The 22,062-nt window shown below is 31.7% G+C and overlaps 1 protein-coding gene across 2 annotated transcripts in view; it reads left to right on the top strand.

Moving 5' to 3' along the window:
• LOC114183061 (uncharacterized) overlaps positions 1 to 22,062 on the top strand; it is a 43,961-nt gene that overhangs the window by 20,849 nt on the left and 1,050 nt on the right. For both annotated transcript variants that reach the window (XM_085673077.1, XM_028069914.2), the window contains 10 exons: positions 4,784 to 5,059; positions 5,173 to 5,883; positions 6,049 to 6,861; positions 7,309 to 8,055; positions 8,173 to 8,988; positions 15,456 to 16,202; positions 16,337 to 17,164; positions 19,332 to 20,075; positions 20,174 to 20,998; positions 21,221 to 21,269. In XM_085673077.1, coding sequence (XP_085529203.1) covers positions 4,784 to 5,059; positions 5,173 to 5,883; positions 6,049 to 6,861; positions 7,309 to 8,055; positions 8,173 to 8,988; positions 15,456 to 16,202; positions 16,337 to 17,164; positions 19,332 to 20,075; positions 20,174 to 20,998; positions 21,221 to 21,238 — 6,525 coding nt within the window. In that variant the 3' untranslated portion in view covers positions 21,239 to 21,269. The remainder of the gene's footprint in view (positions 1 to 4,783; positions 5,060 to 5,172; positions 5,884 to 6,048; positions 6,862 to 7,308; positions 8,056 to 8,172; positions 8,989 to 15,455; positions 16,203 to 16,336; positions 17,165 to 19,331; positions 20,076 to 20,173; positions 20,999 to 21,220; positions 21,270 to 22,062) is intronic.

Below are 22,062 nucleotides of genomic sequence, written 5' to 3'. Positions count from 1 at the left end.
ACTCCAAATATAAATCATAAATTGCTCAAATTGCTCGTGTTCGATCATCTTTTTTGGACCTACTCATTTGTCACAAGTGTAGTAACAACGTATTTGAAACCATACATCTTAAACTTATTTGGTAAGTGTAAATATTTTTTTTTTTGAGATAGATATTGCTTCTTTTTGTTGGTTGACCTTTATATCAAGGAAATAGCTCATCACATCAAGGTTGGTCATCTTGAATGATATCGTGCCTTCTTTGAATTCCATTATCATCTTTATATTGTTTCATGTATGCATAAATAAGATCATTTACATATAAAGAAACAATAAAAATATCAAACTGACATTGAGTCTTGATGTGTAATGTTGACCTATTCTTGCTTTTCTTGAATTCTTAATCGGAGATGTACTCATCAATTTTGTTATACCATGCTCGAGAAGCTTATTTATAGTTATATAAAGTTTTTCTTAGCCTTAGCACTTTAGTTTCACCACCTTTGCTTACAAATCCTTTTGGTTGCACCACATATATTTCTTCCCCAAGAACACCATTTAGAAAGCTAATTTGAAATCCAACCAGTCAATGTTGCATCTTTTTTTTTTGTCTTAAAACATCTATTAAAACTCTTGTGTCCAAGTGAGCAATTACGGTGAATGTCTCATTATAGTCAATTTTAGATTGTTACCAACCTAGCTTTATGCTTTTGTATGGTAGCATAGGGACTTAACTTTGTTTTATAAATCCATTTAACTTCAATGACATCTTTTCCATGCTGGCAATTTACGAGTTCCTAAGTATCGTTCTTTTTTATCATGTTAACTCCTTCTATTGCTTTACTCCACACTTCTTGTTTTGCTTCTTCGTTATAATATTCAGAATCAAGAATAATGTTGTTGCACATTTTGTGTATTTCCACCAAAGATCTTATCATATAGGACTAGAATTTGTTAGAAATCTTGCTGTTATGTGAAGGAAGCACGCTTGGATCTTTCGTCACTTGAGGTTGTTGTATTGGAACAAATATATATGTTGTTTCTCATGATTTTTCTTTTTCCCAATTCCAAAAGCACTTTCGTCAACTTCAATATATTTGTTGATGGTGACCTTCTTTATTTGTAGGTTATAAAATCTATACCTTTTGATTTGATTTATGTTATATCGCAAAAAATTCCATGTATAATATTTATCTTCTAATTGTGCCTCTTCTTATAAGGTACATGTAATAGTAGATCCAAAAAATTTTACGTGCTTAGCCGAAGACTTTTGCCTATTCCAAGCTTCAATAAGAGTCTTGCCTCCAACTACAATAGTTGGGCATCTAGTGATTACATACACAATAATATTGTTAGAAATAGTCCAAGTGTGAGTTAAAAAGTTTTACATTGGATAGAAATTTAACAAAGCTAAACACTATATAAGAATAAAGACCCATAACAACATTGTCTTAAGGTGTCAAATACCTTGTATATGTGTAAGACTAATGTCATATAAACATATGGAACCAGAATCTCTCAATGACTATAACTATAACCCATATATAACCAAAACATATGAAAGAATATATAACTCAACAAATATAAACTCCTTTTGCCAAAAAGGGTATTAGATAAGCCGTTTTACTTCTAGGAATTTACTATTTGAGAGGATGTATGAAACCTATTCACTTTCAGGGTTCAAATGTGATTTGTGCTTATAGATTTGGCAGAGAATGAAATATTCTCATTCTTGCATGGAAGAAAAGATGAGGAAGGAAAGACAACTCAACACATACATTTTTACTTAAATACTCATCTATTTTTTTATTTTTTTTAAATTCCAACTTACTCTCATCTGTATGTAGAAATTAATAATTAAAATTATTTAAATTTTTAATAATAATAATAATAAATTATTCAACTTTGTGTATAATTAATAATAATAATAGTAGTAATATTAATTATGTTAATAATAATAATGATAATGATAATAATAACATTAATAATATAATAATATTAAAACTAATAATAATATTATTAATAATAATTAATAATACTAAAAGAAATAATAATAATAAAACTGATAATAATAATTGTATTTTATTTTATACTAATTTTAACCATAGGAGTAAAATTGTAATCTAACAATTTTATCTATTAAAACCTTTTTTATATCTATCAATCCATCATATCATTAACACACTTTTACATACTTTACTTTTAAATATTTTCACTTTCATTTCTCCGTCCCTTCAAATAAACAATATTTCTTTCCTCTTTATGTCTCCTAAAATCCATCCATTTTTTCTCAAATTCATCAATGGAAACAAACACACCCTTAGATCTGATCTAACCATCAAAATGATTGCGCAATTATTCCTTTTTGACATAACACTGATGTGGAGAATTGATTGTATAAACTGTTGCTCAATTACTTTGTATTCACAAAACTTGTCAAAATCATGTGAGTTATATTATGGACAATGACATGTTGACAACCAAATTTTGACAACTTTCTCTTACAACTTGAGATGTCATCTTCTAATTGGTTTAGAAATATAGAAAAATGAGAAAATGAAAAATGGGAGACCACTTAAAAAATGATACATCTAATTATAAGAGAAAGTTGTCAAAAATTAGTTGTTAAAAAATTATTTTCCTTATATTATTTGTCTCGATCATTTCTTGAAACTTTTATATGTCTCCCACTTTGTTTCTTAGCAAGAGTTTTAAACTTCTTAAATATTCCAAAGACTTTTGGTTTTTCTTTAATGAAAAGGATAACATATCTATTGTAAGTTAGTAATAGTGTTCTCATTGATTTATAGATGTATGTGTGGATTAAATCCAAGAAATCTTTTGCTTTCCATGTTTTTTCTGTTGAAAATGGTAATGTGTTTATAAGCTTCATTTATTTTCTTTTAGGTATGATAAACCTCTCATAGTGTTCTTCTTATATAACAACTTCACAACTTTGGGGATTGAAGTGACCAAATATTTTTTCCCAAAACCATGAATAGTTAACTTGGACTTTCATGTCAATATTAGTAGTATAGTTAAAGCTTGTATAAAATATTCTATTTCATTTCTCCATTCCAACTTCACATATTTCTCATCTTTTGTTATTATAGATTTAGCAAGCATCTTCTTTGAAGTGAAGAAGTGTACCTTTCTCCATTATTTAGGCAAAGCTCAAGAGATTTTCTTTAAGATTAGGAATAAGTAAGGCATCTTTTTTAGTCACATACGTTTTCCACCACAACAATACCTCCTCCCTTTTGACTCAATTTGTGTGTTGTTTCTTAATTGAACTTTCACTTTGACAAAGTTGCCAATATCCCTAAAGTTGCTCTTATCTTTGGCCATGTGGCTATTGCATCCCCAATCCAAAAACCAATTCCATTTGTTCCATCAATACAATCTCGAGTAGCCTAAGAAAGGTGTTGCTTAACTTCTTACAAATGTAATGAGTTTATATATTTTTTCATATAGGATTATTGTTATAGAGAGATTATGGTTTTATATATAAAGCATTTGACACCACTTTTACCCTTAAAAATTTAAGGCAATGTGGTTACGGACATTTATTCTTATATAGTGTTTAATTTTGTCTATTTTATCCAATGTGGGACTTTGACTCACACTTGGATTATTTCCAACAAAATGTCACATTGATCACAATTGGAATCAGAGAAACTTCTATAATGATTTATTTATTTCTAGAACTTTCTCTATTTTCTTTCCTCCACTTCCTTTATTTTTGAGACCTTAACTTTTTTGTTTTAATTGAAATAAATTTTTGACAAAGTCATCATTATACATTTTCGATCTTTGATTATTTACTTCAAGAGAGTCTATTAGTTTTTTCACTGACAAGGTAGATAGATCCTTGATTTATTTGATTGTAGTTATGATTGCATCATATTTATTGAGAATAGAATTTAGAATTTTTCTCAACAATTTTCTTGTCAAGAGTATTTTCCTCACATGCTTCAATTTGTTTGATTATTTCTTATATTCTAAATAACAATCTTCGATGTTCTTCACATTTATTAACTCAAACACATGTTTTAGAGTTTGAAATTTAATAGTACACACCTTTACACTTCCTTGAAACTCGTTTTAATGTGCTCCACACCTTTTTTACATTTATGTCATCCTTTACTTTGGAAAAATAACATCAACAATGACTTTTCTTAAAAGGTATAACACCAACTCCTTTTTTTAGTGACTATTAGTGTTGAAATGTCTATAGGAGCAATGAAGTCTCCTTCTACAATCTCCCATAAGGGAAAAATGCCTTAATTTTAATCTTCTAAAAATCATAAATTTATCCAATAAAGATAGGTACACAAGTAGATGAAAATGGATCCATATTGGCCATTTCCTTAGAAATAGTTGGCTATTACATCTATGCCTACTAGATACCAAACTAACTTTGAACCACTATTGGAATTTAAGGAGAGTTTGACAAGCTTAGTGAGGTGAGTAACAATGTAGTAAATATATGTTGTAGAAGGTAGATATGAAGATGATGAGTAATGTTTGGAGGAGTTTTACATAAGTTAGCGATTGGTTTTATGGAACTAAACTTTATTATGTTTTTTATAAAGTTACTTGAGCATAGTGAAAAATGTCATCACATATATAGGCATGAGATGTTTCATCACAATGATATAGAATTTCTTAGAAGTTCACCTAATTCTAGGTTTTTATTTATTTTTAACTTTATAGAAATTGCACCATAATTTAACATTTCTATTGGAAAAAACATCTTTTGAAATGAAATCTTCTTGTTGCAACATTTTATGTGCTCTTACAGGTTTCAATCCCTAAATTAGAATCGTTGGAGTTATCCTCGATCAACATTCAAAAGATATGGTGTGACCGATATGATCATAATTTTCAAAATGAAAAGATATGGTGTGACCAATATGACCATAATTTTCAAAATTTGCTCAAATTGAACGTGACAGATTGCGGTAATTTAAAGTATTTACTATCATTCTCAATGGCTGAAAGATTGGTTAATCTTCAAAGCATTTTTGTAAGTGAATGTGAAATGATGAAGGATATATTCCGTCAAGAAGATGCAGAGGTGTGTTGATTTATTTAATATTGAGTATGATTAATGTTATCCTTCGTTTTTTGATTATATTAAGTAATTAGGTCTTTCAATTGCTCATCTATAAAGTATTTTTATTGTAACAGTATATTGATGTTTTTCCTAAGTTGAAGAAAATGGAAATCATCTGCATGGGGAAACTCTGTACCATTTGGAAATCCGATATTGGTTTGCATTCCTTTAGCAGTTTGAGCTCTTTGATAATCAGAGAGTGCCATAAACTTGTTACCATTTTTCCAAATTATATGGGGCAAAGATTGCAGAGCCTTCAAAGCTTGACAGTTACAGATTGCAAGTTGGTGGAAAACATATTTGATCTTTCAAATATTCCTCACACTTGTGATATAATTGAAACAAATTTGGGAAATATATTTCTACAACACCTACCAAATTTGGTGAATGTATGGAAGGGTGTCACCGGTGAAATACTCAAATGTAATAATTTGCAAAGCATAGAAGTTTCTTGGAGTAAAAAATTGAAATATCTCTTTCCAGTTTCTATTACGAATGACCTAGAAAAACTAGAAGTCATTGTGGTATCGTATTGTGGGGCAATGAAAGAGATTGTTTCTTTGGACAAACATTCAAGGGAAAATGCTATCAACTTTAAGTTTCCTCATCTAAACACTCTATCCTTGATACACTTGCATGAATTGAGGAGTTTCTACTCAGGAATTCATACTTTAGAGTGGCCACCCTTGAAGAAATTGGCTATAGCTGACTGTAGCATGCTCGAAGGTTTCACTTCAGAAATCACAAATTCACAAGAACAACCAATTGTTTTAGCTACAAAAAAGGTACATAAAGTTTGTTTAGATACAAAAAAGGTACATAAAGTGTGAATTAGCAACCCTTCATAACGATATGAGATTATGTCTTTTATTTCTTATCAAAATAATACATTATGATTCAACTAACTATTATGTTTTAATACTGACAAGTCTTTTTATTTATTTACTTAGATGATATATAACTTGGAATATATGACGGTGAGCATGAAGGAAGCAGAGTGGTTACGGAAATACATTGTTAATATTCACAGTATGCACAAACTAGAAGAACTTACCTGCTATAGATTGAAGAATAATGAAATTCTCTTTTGGTTTCTTCATAGACTTCCCAATTTGAAGAGTTTAACATTGGGACTTTGTCACATAAAAAGAATTTGGATTCCTGAAAGTCTTAGTTCACGTGAAAAAATAGGTGGTGTTGTGGAGCTTAAAGAGTTAGAATTACGTTGCATGTGGTCTCTAGAGGATATTGGTTTTGAGCATGATGTGCTTCTTCAAAGGATAGAACGCTTAATCATTAATGGATGTAAAAAATTGACAAAGCTAGCGTCATCCTCAGTATCTTTTAGTTACTTAACATACTTAGAAGTGGAGAATTGTATGATGAGAAATTTAATGACACTCTCAACTGCTAAAACCTTGGTTCAACTCACAACTATGAAAGTAAGTTCATGTCCATTAATTGTGGAAATTGTTGTCGAAAATGAAGAGGAAAAAGTACAAGAGGTTGAGTTTAAACAATTAAAATCATTAGAATTGATGTCTCTACAAAATCTCACAAGTTTCTCTAGTGTCGAGAAGTGTCACTTAAAATTCCCACTCCTGGAAAACTTAGTAGTAAGTGAATGCCCTCGAATGACAAAATTATCCAAAGTCCAGAGTGTTCCAAACCTAAAAAAAGTAGACGTTGAAGCAGGAGAAAAAGACAAATGGTATTGGGAAGGTGATTTGAATGCCACTCTACAAACACATTTCCAAGATCAGGTATGCATTTAAAGTATGTGTTGACCAATTTTTTATTTCTTTGAAAATGTTCGTAACTAATAGTTGAATTCGTGTGCAACACATATATAATGTGAAGCATGTACATTATGTCGTTTTGTACAGATTTAAGTATATATTTATTTCCTAGTTTCATAGTAGGTCAAGGTTTATGGATTATATTATCAAGGTGTATTAGGTATCCCCTATCATAATTTCATAATCAAATTTGTGCAAATGGTGGCCTTTATCATACTCTTTGAATTATTTGAAATAATTTCCACATTTTTTTTCATTTTCCAAATTTGTTTTATAACAAATTATAATGGATTAAAGTGTCTGTAGGGGGGTTTACATATACCATGAGGATTAGTATCGAGAATTTTTTATATCGTCATTAAATCATTGATTGTGATGTAGTTCTGACATTTAGTTTCTTCTCTTTCTAAGGTCTCTTTTGAATATTCAAAGGAAATAAATCTTGTTGATTATCCCGAGAGGAAAGTTCAACATGAGAAAATTTCTTTTACGGACAATTTCTTTGGTTGTTTGAAGAAATTGGAATTTGGTGAAGCATGTAAAAGAGATACTTTGATTCCCTCTCATGTACTACCTTACTTGAAGAACTTAGAAGAATTGAATGTGCACAGTTGCAAATCAGCACAACTAATATTTGACTTAGATGAGAGTGAGATAAAGACGTATGGAACAGTGTTTCGTTTGAAAAAGCTTATTTTAAAGGACTTGTCAAATTTAAAATGTGTATGGAAGGAGACCCCGAGAGGAATTGTGAGTTTTCCCAATTTGAACATGATTGATGTTGATGGTTGTGAAGGGTTGGTAACACTGTTCCCTTCATCCCTTGCCAGAAATCTTAAGAAGCTTGAGACACTTTCAATATCGGATTGTGAGAAATTGGTAGAAATTGTTGGAAAGGAAGATGGAATGGAAACGACAATAATGTTTGAATTTCCTTGTTTATCAGAACTAACTCTTTTTGATATGCCATTGTTGAGTTGCTTTTATCGCGGAAAGCATCATCTTGATTGCCCCTTATTAGAAATCTTGTTTGTGGTCAATTGTCCTAAGTTGAAGCTATTCACATCAGACTTTGACTTTGATGATAGTCAGAAAGAAGCAGCTATAGAAGCTCCAATTAGCCTGCAACAACAACCTTTGTTCTCTATTGAAATATTGGTAAGAAGGCATAAACATTTTGACCTTTTTTTCTTTTAATTATATATTTTCCTTCTTTAGCTTCTAACTAATGACAACTATGCATTGTGTTTTGAATTTGTTTACTTCAATTGCTAGGCTTCTCCCGAACTGAAACGTTTGGCACTTAATGAGAAAAACATTATGTTGTTGAGCGACGTACGTTTGCCCCAAGACCTTCTTTGGGGGCTAAATTATCTATGGTTCTGCTTTGAGGATGATAGCAATGAGAAAGATACTCTTGATTTTGATTTACTTCGCAAGGTACCCAGTTTAGAATATCTTCGAGTAGAGAGATGGTTTGGTCTGAAGGAGATATTTCCCTCTCAAAAGCTTCGAATTCACGACAATGTACTTGCTGGATTGAAACGATTATTTTTGTTGCAATTAAGTGAGTTACAGTCTTTAGGTTTAGAGCACACGTGGGTACAACCCTACTCCAAAAAGCTTGAATGGTTAGGGCTTCAAGATTGCCCTCGAATAGAAAACATAGTTTCGTGTACAGTGTCTTTCATCAATCTTAAAGAGTTATATGTGATAAACTGTGAAAGGATGGAGTATTTATTCACGTTTGCAACCCTGAAAAGTTTGGTGAAACTTGAGACTCTATTCATAGAAAATTGTGCATCAATCAAAGAAATTGCAAGAAATGAAGAGGAAGATGGCTGTGATGAGATGGTATTTGGACGGCTCAGGCGGATTGAGTTGAAATGCTTACCGAGGCTAATAAGCTTTTATTCTGGGAAGGCCACTTTGCAATGCCCATGTCTAGAGCATGTGATGGTAACTGAATGTCCCAATATGATAACTTTATCTGAAGGACTCATAATTCTTTCTCCTTCTTTAACATCGGAACATCCTGACACTTTCCACGTCGATCCCAACACAACTGTCCAAACCTTATTTCATGAAAAGGTGAGTTCTTATGTATTACATTAATATTTTTTTTCTTGTGTTATAAAATACTCTTTCTCTTAACCTCAGATCAATTAGAATATATTATATTATTTAGCAATAGGTTTTGTTTGATGGATAATTATTTTACTAGGTACACAAATAGGAATTAAATGTTTTACTAACTAACATTACACATTAATACCCATCATATCCTTTTGATTTGAAACATATATCCCTAATGCACAAATTCACGGTCACTTAAATTATAACGTTAATTAACAAGTAATCACTAAAAGAAACTTATTTTTAGTGTGGGCCATATAGGGAAACGTAATTAATATTCTAAAATTGTAAATGTTAATTAGTTTATATTAGCATAAAAAAATTGTTACAAAACATTAAAATCAACTCTCAGGAGACTTAATATAATCACTCAAATAAATTTAAAAGTTAGCTTCGAGATGACTTACTCTTAATATAAAAGTTAATTATTTTTATCGTTATAGTAAACTTTAAAAGATTAAGTCGTTTCATTAGTCACCCTATTGTAATCATCCCCTGTTTACTTTCCTTCCTCAGCTTCCTTTTCTTCCCATCTACATTTACTGCTGCCGAAATTCAACACTATATTTTGCTTTCTTACTTGGTTTATATATTATTATCTTTTATTATTTTTTTTTCTCTTTATCATATACATTTCTGAATGAGCCTAAACAACACATTTTTTTATTTATCATTTTACACTTTTCCTTTATTATTTTCCTACCTTCTTCATTCTAATTGGATCTCTTGGCCTTACATTCTTTAATTTTTACTAAATAAATCTCCATTCATTTTCATAAGATCTTCCGGTTTAATTCCGAGCGCAAAACATTCTACCGTTATTACTCCTCTCCTTCTTTAACATCTGATTAATTAATTCATCTTTATTAAAAACTATATAATTCTGTTATATGATTAAATTTGTTTTAAATGTACTTATTTTTCTCTAAAATATATCCTAAATATTAATGAGATATAGTGTTGTTCTTTTTCCAAGATTTTTATTCTTTGAATCTTCTTTAATAAAAGAAGGTCTAATTATTTATTTATTAATAGAAATGTAAGAAAAATATGGCTTTTGACTCTTAAATTTTTTTTAAAAAAATCATCTTTAATATTTAAAAAATATATTATTTGTTCCGACTCAACTCCTAAGCAACAAAGAATTCTATCTTATTACTCCTCTCCTCTTTTAAGATCTGATTATTTAATTCATCTCTATTAAAAAATATATAATTCAGTTATATGATTAAATTTGTTTTAAAATTATAAATAAATTTATTACATCCGTTATTCAGGTTCGTGTGGCCGTAATTTAAAATGAATTGGATATAAAGCATATTGTCATTTTTCATTATGCATTTCATTCCATTCTCTAGATTTGGTATTGTTGAGTATCACTATAAATCCTTCACTTTGTGATAGTGTGCGTCGTTGATGTGACATTGATAATACATTCTACATTCTACATGTAGCACATTTATCCTTGTATGTCCTTGCATATAATAATTTATGCAAAAGCAAATCTCTAGGCTAAACTGCGTGAGTGTGGTTATTGCATTATATCTTTTCCTATGTGCATCAACCCCATTCTTTGGTATCATAGCTAGCCCATCTCTTGTAGTTATTATCATACTTGATATATTATGTTTTTCCATATATTTGAATCAATTTAGTCCTTTGACATTATTTTTTTTGTTGATTTGTTTGTTTTCTGACTTGAAAGTGCACCAGTGTTCTAGCTATTTAGAGCTTGTCATGGTAGTGTTCTAATACAGTGCATAGGGCAAACATACCAATCGGAATATGTGAAAGTTGTCATGTCATTTTTCTCCTTATCCATGCCCACATTCTCAATTGTGCCATACATAAAATTTTCTTTGCATCAGGCTTGCTTTTTCTAAATATCGTTCCATTTCTTTGATTCCATATACACCACATAATTGCTATCCACATTCTCTTCTAGATCATATTTCCTTTATGGTTTACCTCCATTATTAGAATTGTTTGAAATGTATCCTTGGCTGTTTATGGTGTACATTTCTAACTCCTACCCAAACGTCACACACATTCCACACATACTCTAGTTGCTATTTTACACTCAAAGAACAAATGATTTGTTGTTTCCTCAATATCCTTACACATGGCACATAAAATAGTGTCCAAGTTGCATCCCCTCTGCTTTAATTGTACCTTGGTAGCAATTCTATTTAGCATAACCTTCCAACCAAAGTATTGGGTGTATGGTAATACCCTAAGTGCCAATAATGTTGTAAAGAGTGTTGTATCTTCATGGCTAAAGGAGTGATAATGTGACCTAGTGGTTAAAAGGAAGGGAAGGGAGAGGAAGGTCGTGGGTTTGATCCCTCCTACTAACATGTTGGAGACATGAGGTTGGTTTGGTGGAGTTTAGTAGGGGGGTGGGAGAGGTTGTGGGTTCAACTCCCCCACTTATGGGTTTCCCATTCAAACCATTGTCGCCTCCAACTCACGGCAGATTTGGATTCCTATATACCCACTCTGTATAGATATCATCATCTACATCCAGAAAGCCGTATGCTTTGTAAGAAGCTTGTACAGTTTGGGAAGAGGTTTTGATTGATCAAAAAGAAGAATCTACTTCAACCGATATGCCCTTAGGCACGGCCATACATAACATAGAAATCACACTCGGAAAGGGTGGATAATTAGCTAGAGCAGCTGGTGCTGTAGCGAAACTAATTGCAAAAGAGGGGAAATCGGCCACATTAAAATTACCTTCTGGGGAGGTCCGTTTGATATCCAAAAACTGCTCGGCAACAGTTGGACAAGTGGGAAATGTTGGGGTAAACCAGAAAAATTTAGGTAGAGCCGGATCTAAATGTTGGCTAGGTAAACGTCCTATAGTAAGAGGAGTAGTTATGAACCCTGTAGACCATCCGCATGGGGGTGGTGAAGGGAGGGCCCCCATTGGTAGAAAAAAACCCGCAACTCCTTGGGGTTTTCCTGCACTTGGAAGAAGAAGTAGAAAAAGGAAGAAATACATGAGGTTGGTTTGGTGGAGTTTAGTAGGGGGTGGGAGAGGTTGTGGGTTCAACTCCCCCACTTATGGGTTTCCCATTCAAACCATTGTCGCCTCCAACTCATGTTCCGTTCCCACTTGTTTTCAATCCATTGCCTAACTCTCCTAGAATTACTTGTTTCATATCTAAATTAGCATTTTCCATTTTATATTTTTATAAAACCAAGTTTCTTCTGAACCTCCACAAGTACTCCTTAAATCTCTCTACCATAAAGATTCACCTCTAGGGCATTGTGCATCATTTAGGTTTCTCCATGATTCGTACTTAGAGTCTATTATGACCTTCCATAGCCCCACTTTTTTTGTTCCTAGACTCCACTTCCATTTCTCTAGTAAAGCCATGTTAAATGATTTGATATCCTTAATCCCTAGATAACCCTCTTCCTTATTTTGACAGAGTTTTTTCCATTGGACCCAAGCTATCTTTCTACCCTTTGTTCCCCATCCCCACAAAAATTGCCTTTGTATTTTCTTAATCTCTCCACCCACACATGTTGGCATCTTAAATATAGACAAGTAGTATAAAGGTAGTGTTGTTATAACAGATTTTATTAGGCACACTCTTCCAGCAAAGGTTAAATTTCTACCCTTCCGTTTTGTTAATCTACTCCTAATTTTATTTGCACCCGAGGCAGAAAGGTTAGGTTAAATAAACCAAAATCAGAAACAAACTTCATCTTCTTCTTTGCGCCGCGAGGTTCTTCTTCCTCATCTCTAACACAAACCCCTCTCCAAAATAAGACCCAACACAGACCCAATCCTCTCTAAAGTTCCAAACTTTCTTTCACCCCAACATCTCAAATCCAAGCTGCATCCCCTCTATTTTAAGTTTACCTTGGCAACAATTCTATTTAGCACAACCTTCTAACTAAAGTATTAGGCCGATGGTAATAACCTAAGGGCCATAATGTTGTAAAGACTATTGTATCTTCATGGCTAAAGGAGTGATAAGGTGGTCTAATAGTTAAAAGGAAGGAAATGGAGGGGAAGGTCGTGAGTTTCATTCCTCCTGCTAACAATTTGGAAAAATAAGGTTGGTACGGTGGGGTTTAGAAAGGAGGGTGGGAGAGGTTGTGGGTTCAACTCCCCCCACTAACAAAACTAACAACTAACAATTTTTGATCAAAAAAACAAAATCTTCATGGCTAGAGTTTTCATGCAACATCATATAGGCATATTTAGCCGTGTAAATCTCATCATCTTCACCATTCCAAACCCAAGTGTCCTTCCTTTCCTTTGTTAAGTGAATTATAAATAGTTGTGACATCATTGTACGCACTTATGGTTTTTCCCATTCAAACCATTGTCTCCTCCAACTCATGTTCCATTACAACTTGTTTTCAACCCATTGGCCTAACTCTCCTAGAATTATTTGTTTCATATCTAAATTAACATATAATCTTGGATATGTTTCCATGAGTGTCATTTCATCAAGCCATTTATCTTCCTAGAATTTTATCCTTGTTCCTAAACCAATTTTCCATTTTATATTTTTGTCAAACCAACTTTTTTTCTGAACCTCCACAAATACTCCTTAAATCTATCCACCACAAAGATTAACCTCTAGGGCATTGTGCATCATTTAGGTTTCTCCATGGTCTGTACTTAGAGTCTATTATGTCCTTCCATAGCCTCGCTTTTTCTGTTCCTCGACTTCACTTCTATTTCCCTAGTAAAGCCATGTTAAAAGATTTGATATCTTTAATCCCTAGACCACCCTCTTCCTTATTTTGACACAATTTTTTTCCATTGGACCCAAGTTATCTTTCTACCCTTTGTTCCCCCATCCCCACAAGAATTACCTTTCCATTTTCTTAATCTCTTCACCCACACAGGTTGGCATCTTAAACATAGACAAGTAATATAGAGGTAGTGTTGTTATAATAGATCTTATTAGGTGCACTCTTCCAACAAAGGTTAAATTTCTACCCTTCCATTTTGTTAATCTACTCCTAATTTTATTGATCACATGTTGCCAAAATTTTTGTTTCCTTGGATTATCTCCGACATCCATTCCTAAGTACTTAAATGGCACTTCCATTATTCCACAATTGAGAATGAGTGAAAAACCTCTTTGTTTCACTCTCATCTACACCCATTCCTCAAATTTTACTCTTGTGAAAATTCACTCTGAGGCCTAATTTTAGTTCAAATCATCTTAGGATACTTTTGATTACCATTATATTTGTAGTGTCTGCCTTACATGTGAACAATGTATCATCTGCAAACTATAGCATATTCATTGTTATCTATTTCTTCCCCACGTTTACTCCTTCTAAAAATTGTTTTTCACAACTTATCTTATCATCCCAGCTAAACCTTCCACCACCATTAATAATAAAGAGATGCTAATGGGTCTCCTTGTCTAAGACCACTTTTTGGCTTGAATTCTTGAGTTGGGCTACCATTAACCAGGATTAATATTGTAGATGATTCTAGGCAACCTTTTATCCACCTAATCCATGTCCCGGAGAAACCTAATCTTTCTAGCATGTAAAAAAGAAAAATCCACTTTACCGAATCATATGCTTTTTAATAGTTTACTTTCACTATTGCACACTTTTTCTTTTACCATCTGACCTTCTCTATCACTTCATTTGCCACTAGAATATTGTCTGATAACCTTCTACCCTTAATGAATGCAGATTGTGTAGTATCAATTATGCTAGGGAGTATACTTTTCAACCTATTAGATAACACTTATAATATTGTACATGCATCCTACTAAAGAGATTGGTCTATATTCATCTAGGTCAATAGGATTATCATTTTTGGGGATTAGCACTATAAACAATGTATTACAGCCCCTAGGTATGGATTCTTTCTCCTGAAAATCATCAACTGCCAGTTTCACTTCATTTTTTATGGTTTCCCAATGTTGTTTTATGAAGCCAAAATTAAAGCTATCTAGGCCAGGACTCTCAGTGCTATCACGTTGCCAAACGACTGCTCTAATTTCATACTCGGTGATCTTACATGTTAACATTCTATTGGCTTTTGAGGATATAGTTGAGAATTCAATGTTATCGAGTGTGATATCATTTGTTTCTCCTTCATTCGATCTTTTCTCAAAGAAATCCTTAATTGTCCCTTTAACAACATTTGGATCCTCATACCGCTGGCCTAAAATTTGCATTCCTTTGATTTCATTATAATTGAAGTAACAAAAATATATTTAACTCTGAAAAAGTAATAATAATAATAATAATAAATAATTAGGCTTTAGGTTTTTTTACCAAACATGACTTAAATAACTCATTTAAATCCAAGTATATAGTTTTATACAATCAAAGGTAAATCAGAGTAATCTTATTAATTAAATACGAATCATATGAAATTAACTTGTTAATTATGCCTGATATTGAATTTTTTGGTTTTTTAGGAATTTTTGAACCATTTAAAGCATATGATTCTTGATGATTATCTTGAGATGACGGGAGTTCAACACATAAAACCTGCTATTTCAGAGAATTTCTTTGGTAGTTTCAAGGAATTGGAATTTGATGCGGCATGCAAAAGAGGTATTGTAATTCCGTCTCATGTACTCCCTTACTTGAAGAACTTAGAAAAGTTGAATGTGCATAGTTCTGATGCGGTAAAGGTAATATTTGACATTGATGAGAGTGAGATCAAGACAAAGGGAATGGTCTCTAGTTTGAAAAAACTTACTCTAAACAACTTGCCAAATTTGAAATGCGTATGGAAGGAAAATGTGGGAGGAATTGTTAGCTTTCCCAATTTGGAAGAAGTGGTTGTCAATGGTTGTGGAAGCTTGGTAACAGTGTTGTCTTCATCCCTTGCCAAAAGTCTTCAAAAGCTTAAGACACTTCAAATGGAGATGTGTGAAAGTTTGGTAGAAATAGTTGGAGATGAAGATGAAAGGGAACAGGGAAGGACATTAACGTTTGAATTTCCTTGTTTGACCTTCTTATGTCTTTGGAGTATGCCACTGTTGAGTTGCTTTTATCCTGGAAAACATTATCTGGAATGCCCCATATTATATAAATTATTTGTGGCCTATTGTCCTAAGTTGAAGTTATTCACATCAGATTCTGATGACAGTCACAAAGAAGAAGTTACAGAGGCTCCAATTACCCCGCTACAACAACCTTTGTTCTTGCTGGAAAAGGTAAAAAAAGCATGAACATTTTAACACTTGTGTGCTTTATTTTCTTTTTATTATATATTTTTCTTCTATATAGTTTCTAACTAACAAAAAATACACATTTTTTTTTTTTGCATTTGTTTTACTTCAATTTCTAGGTTTCTCCCAAACTGAAACAATTATCACTGAATGAGAAAAACATGATGTTGTTGAGAGATGGATGTTTGCCACATGACCTTCTTTGCCAGCTAAGTCATCTTTTGTTATGCTTTGAGGATTATCAAAATGAGAATGATACTCTTCCTTTTGATTTGTTTCACATGCTACCCAGTTTAGAATATCTTCGTTTGCAAAAATGTTTTGGTCTGAAAGAGATATTTCCCTCTCAAAAGCTTCAAGTTCACGACAATGTACTTGCTGGATTGAAGAAATTGTTTTTGTTTGGATTAAGTGAGTTAGAGTCTATAGGCTTAGAGCACACGTGGGTACAACCATACTCCACAAAGCTTGAATGGTTAAAGCTTGAAGCTTGCTCTCAAATAGAAAACATAGTTTCGTGTGCAGTGTCTTTCATCAATCTTAAAGAGTTATATGTGGTGCTCTGTGAGAAGATGGAATATTTATTCACATTTGGTACACTCAAAAGTCTGGTGAGACTTGAGACCTTAATCATAAAGGATTGTGAATCAATCAAAGAAATTGTGATAAAGGAAGACGAAGATGATTGTGATGAGGTCGTATTTGGACGGCTGAGATCAATTGAGCTGAAGTTCTTACCAAAGCTGGTAAGCTTTTATTCAGGGAATGCCACTCTGCAATGCTCATATTTGAAAAACCTGATGATAGTTGAATGTCCCAATATGATAACTTTCTCTCAAGGAGTCGTTAAAGTGTCAATGCTTTTGGAGATTCAACCATCAAAAGATTCTGATTCAACATTTCAAGGCGATCTTAACACAACAATCGAGATATTGTTTCACGAACAGGTATGAATTCATTATCCGAATTTAGTTGTTATTTTTATGACAACACTGTCGCGTATTTTTTAGAAGCAATAATTGATTTATTATTTTATACCAAGTTTCTATTACAATTATGTAATATCTTACCCTTTCATATGTTTCCATGTCAAACACATAGGAAGGTTGATTACCGATATAAACAGTATTAGTAATATAATACTAATAATTCAAGAGTATGTAAAATTACATCAAAACTATATATCCATTACACATGATCATGTAATTTAGATTTAGAGATGTCATCTACCTTTTCGAAACTGTTACAACTTCTGTGGACTATATAGTTTTGATGATAATTATACTCTATTCTTAAACCATTGATTTGTAGAATCATAAATCCATTTTTTTTACCGTAACACCTCGATAGATAAACTAACAAAATTATTTATATTATTATAAAAAATTAAACCATATTCCACAATAAATCAAAGTAACAAACCATAGTAAAAAATTGTTATAATACTTTATTGGAGCTTCCACTCCATCATAAAATCTAATATAAAACTTTGATTCCCACTTAAATTATTATCAACAAAATAAAAGGTATTAATGAACAAATGTAAGAAATGCGAAAACTACGCCGATGGAGGCACTGCGGGTAAAACTTGTAAACAGGATAAGCAAAATATGTTAATGATTAATAAAGAGAATAAGACAAAGAGAAACGTAAATAATAATACAGATCTATTCTATAATTGTAAATGTAAATTTTATATTAATATAAAATTGTTACAAATCATTCAAATAAACTCTCAGGAGACTTAATATAACCACTCAAATAAATTTAAAAGATTACTCTTAATATAAAATATAATTAACTTATGAATTAGTTTTGATTAAAGTCGTCTTTGACAATAAAATATCAAAAGTTAATTAACTTTATTGTTATAGCAAACTTTAAAAGATTAAGTTGTTACATTGACTTTATAATCTTCTTCTTCAGTTTCATTTTCTTCCCCCATTTACATTTGCTGTCGAAATTCAACACATATATTTTGCTTTCTGTTTCTTACTTTGTTTATGTATTATATATTTTTTTCTTTTTTTTTGTCTTTTTCATATATATTTTACTGAACCCAAACAACACCGTTTTTATCCTTTTATACTTTTCCTTCGTTATTTTCTACCGTCTTCATTCTTATTGGATCTCTTGGCCTGAAACACTACTTTTCTTTCGCTTCTAATAAATCTCCATGCATTTTATTATCAAGATCTTCTGGTTTAATTCTCAAAACATTCTATCGTTATTACTCTTCCTCTCCTATTTTAAGATCTGATTAGTTGATTCATCTTTATTAAAAAAATATATAATTCAGTTATATGATTAACTTTGTTTTAAATTCATGTATTTTTCTCTGAAAACTATCCTAAATATTAATGAGATATAGTATTGTTCTTTTTCAATATTTTTATTCTTTGAATCTCTCTCGATAAAAGAAGGTCTAATTATGTTTTAATTAATAGAAATTTAAGATAAATGTGGCTTTGGACTCTTAAATTTTTTTAAAAAAAAAAATCTTTAATATTTGAAAAAAAAATATTTTAATTTCAAACACTAAATTTAGTGGACTAAAATGATTTTAACCCTTAAAGTTATTGTTTATCTAGTAAAATCATACTTTTGAAATTTGAAGAATTATACTAGATTTTTATAATTTCAAGAGTACTTTTGTGGAAAAGATATGCCAAAGACATTTTAGGTGGCTAGTTACATATATACGAAACCAAACGTCACACCTAGTTATGTGGTCATTCTATGTTTTGAAAACCAAACCATTCGGGACATCACAAGGATTATTGGTTAAATTGTCATAGTTGAACGTGATTGAAATTAGTATTAATAAATAATACAATATGTAATAATATACAAAATAACATTAAAAATATAATATCATAACTTAAAAATAAAAAAAATGAAAAAACTTCAAAATTTGCTTAAAATTCAACTTTTATAACTTCTTTTGCATTTTGGTCATAAAACCTTTAGCATTACTTAAATAAATAACAATCAAGCTGCAGGCTATTACCAAAATGTGACTTAAGTATTCATTCAAATCCAAGTGATCTTAATCAAATATGAAGCATATGAAGCTTGTCGATTATCCTGACATTAAGTTTCTTGTCTTGTAAGGATTTTTTCAACTACTCAAAGCTTAGGATTCTTGATGATTATCTTGGGATGATGGGAGTTCTACACACAAAACCTACTTTATCAGACAATTTTTTTGGCAGTTTTAGGAAGTTGGAATTTGATACAACGTGCAATAGATCCTTCGTAATTCCATCTCATGTACTTCCTTACTTGAAGAACTTAAAAGAATTGAATGTGCATAGCTCCGATGTAGTGCAAGTAATATTTGACACTGATAAGACTGAGGTTGAGACAAGGGGAATAATCTTTGGTTTGGAAAAGCTTACTTTAAAACATTTGTCAAATTTAAAATGCATATGGAAGAAAAATCTCGAAGGAATTGTGAGCTTTACCAATTTGGAAGAAGTGAATGTTGATGGCTGTGGAAGCCTAATAACATTGTTCCCTTTATCACTTGCCCAAAATCTTAGGAAGTTGGCGAGTCTTGATATACAGAAGTGTGAGAAAGTGGAAGAAATAGTTGGAAGGGAAGATGAAATGGAACATGGAACGACAATAACGTTTGAATTCCCTTGTCTGTCATATCTAAATCTTGAAAACTTGCCACTGTTGAGTTGCTTTTACTCTGGAAAACATCATCTAGAATGTCCCTTGTTAGATAGGTTATATGTGGAATGTTGTCCTAAGCTGAAGCCATTCAGACCAGGCTTTGATGATAGTGAAAAAGGAGTTATAGAGGCTCCAATTAACCGGCTACAACAACCTTTATTCTCGATTGAAAAGGTAATGAAGCATTAGAATTTAACCCTTTGTGTTTCCTTTTCTTTTCATTAACTAGCTCAAAACATTGTCTTATGAATTTGTTTGACTTCAATTGCTAGGTTTCTCCCAAACCACTGGGATTGACACTGAATGAGGAAAACATTAAGCTTATGAGTGATGCACGTTGGCCACAAGACCTTTCTAAATTACAGATTCTTATACTGTCCTTTGAGGATGATAACAATGGGAAAGATACTCTGCCTTTTGATTTCTTTCACAAAGTACCCAATTTATTCAGTCTTACAGTACAGAAATGGTTTGGTCTGAAGGAGATATTTCCCTCTCAAAAGCTTCAAGTTCACCACAATGTACTTGCTGGATTGAAACAATTATATTTGGTTGAATTAAGTGAGTTAGAGTGTATAGGCTTAGAGCACACGTGGGTACAACCATACTCCAAAAAGCTTGAATTGTTAAAGCTTGTAACATGCCCTCGAGTAGAAAACATAGTTTCGTGTGCAGTGTCATTCATCAATCTTAAAAAGTTATATGTGAAGTTCTGTGAAAAGATGGAATATTTATTCACATTTGCTACATTCAAAAGTTTGGTGAAACTTGAGACTCTAAGCATAAAGAAGTGTGAATCAATCAAAGAGATCGTAAGAAAGGACGACGAAGATGGTTGTGATGAGATGGTATTTGGACGGCTCAAATCAATTAAGCTGAATTCCTTACCAAAGCTCGTAAGCTTTTATTCAGGGAATGCCACTCTGCAATGCTCATATTTGAAAAAACTGATGGTAGTTGAATGTCCGAATATGATAACTTTCTCTGAAGGAGTCATTAAAGTGTCAATGCTTTTGGAGATTCAAACATCGAAAGATTCTGATTCAACAGTTCACGGCGATCTTAACACAACGATCCAAAAATTGTTTCACAATCAGGTAAGAATTCACTAATATCCTAAATGCATTGTTTTTTTTTTTTTGTATATTTAACTAATAATTTTATATTACAATGATGTTATATATCTTAAGTTTTTTCTTCACTCATGATACTAACATTCAAATTCAATACTTGTTAATATATAAAATCTGTTAGCTTAAAAAAAATGAATCTTTTATATAAAGTTTTTCCTATCAACTAACTTTTTTTCATATATTCAGGTAATCCATCTGTCATGATGACAGTAAATGCTTCTTCCTGTAGCATTTGGTAAGTATATATGTATTCCTACATTTCCTGCAAGTCAACCATACTGCAAATTCACTTCCCTTTTAAAATAGATTTTGATATTTTATTCGGCTTAATTTCCCTTTCTTCATATTTATATAGACTAGAAATTGAAATTAATTAATACTAAATAAAACAGAATAGAAAGATTAGGAGTTTAGATTCTCTATTGGTTTTTCTAGTGTTGTTCTATGCTGAGCGTTAAAAATATATTGTGTGAGTATTTTAAATATTTTTTTAATATATTTTAAAACATCAAAATTAATAGTAATCAGTGTATTATAAAAATACAGGAGAGGAATAACATACAAAAACCAGCAAAGAATCCAAATTCAAATATTAGTTGCATTCAACAATTCCCAATGTTCAATTGTATTTTCCATAATATCCTGCAAAGATAATAACATATGTTACATTTCCACAACATTTGTCAACGTCACCAAATATCTAGGTTATATAAAAAATTTCTTTGCATATATTCTTAAATATAATTCTAAATGCTCCAATTATTGTTATCCACCTATACCTCCAAACAAAATTACCTTTGTCATTGAACTCTCAAGAGTGTTGAAGTGTTCAAAATTGTTCTTTGCTTGGTCATGTTGTGCTAAACACCAACCCATATTACACATATTTCACACTCTTAAAAAATGGGTGATTTACTATTTTCTTCATTTAACCACACACATGATATACGATATACATCGATCATTACCTACTGATCCACCCATTTGTTTCATGTTTTTTTTAATTTAGATTTTCTGTTGGATTTTTA

Source organism: Vigna unguiculata, chromosome 5, assembly GCF_037176805.1.
Source record: "Vigna unguiculata cultivar grain cowpea cultivar isolate G323 ecotype 2 chromosome 5, ASM3717680v1, whole genome shotgun sequence".
Taxonomy (NCBI): Eukaryota; Viridiplantae; Streptophyta; class Magnoliopsida; order Fabales; family Fabaceae; genus Vigna; species Vigna unguiculata.
The sequence above is the reverse complement of the archived record's forward strand: the minus strand, read 5'-3'. Positions and strand labels throughout refer to the sequence as shown.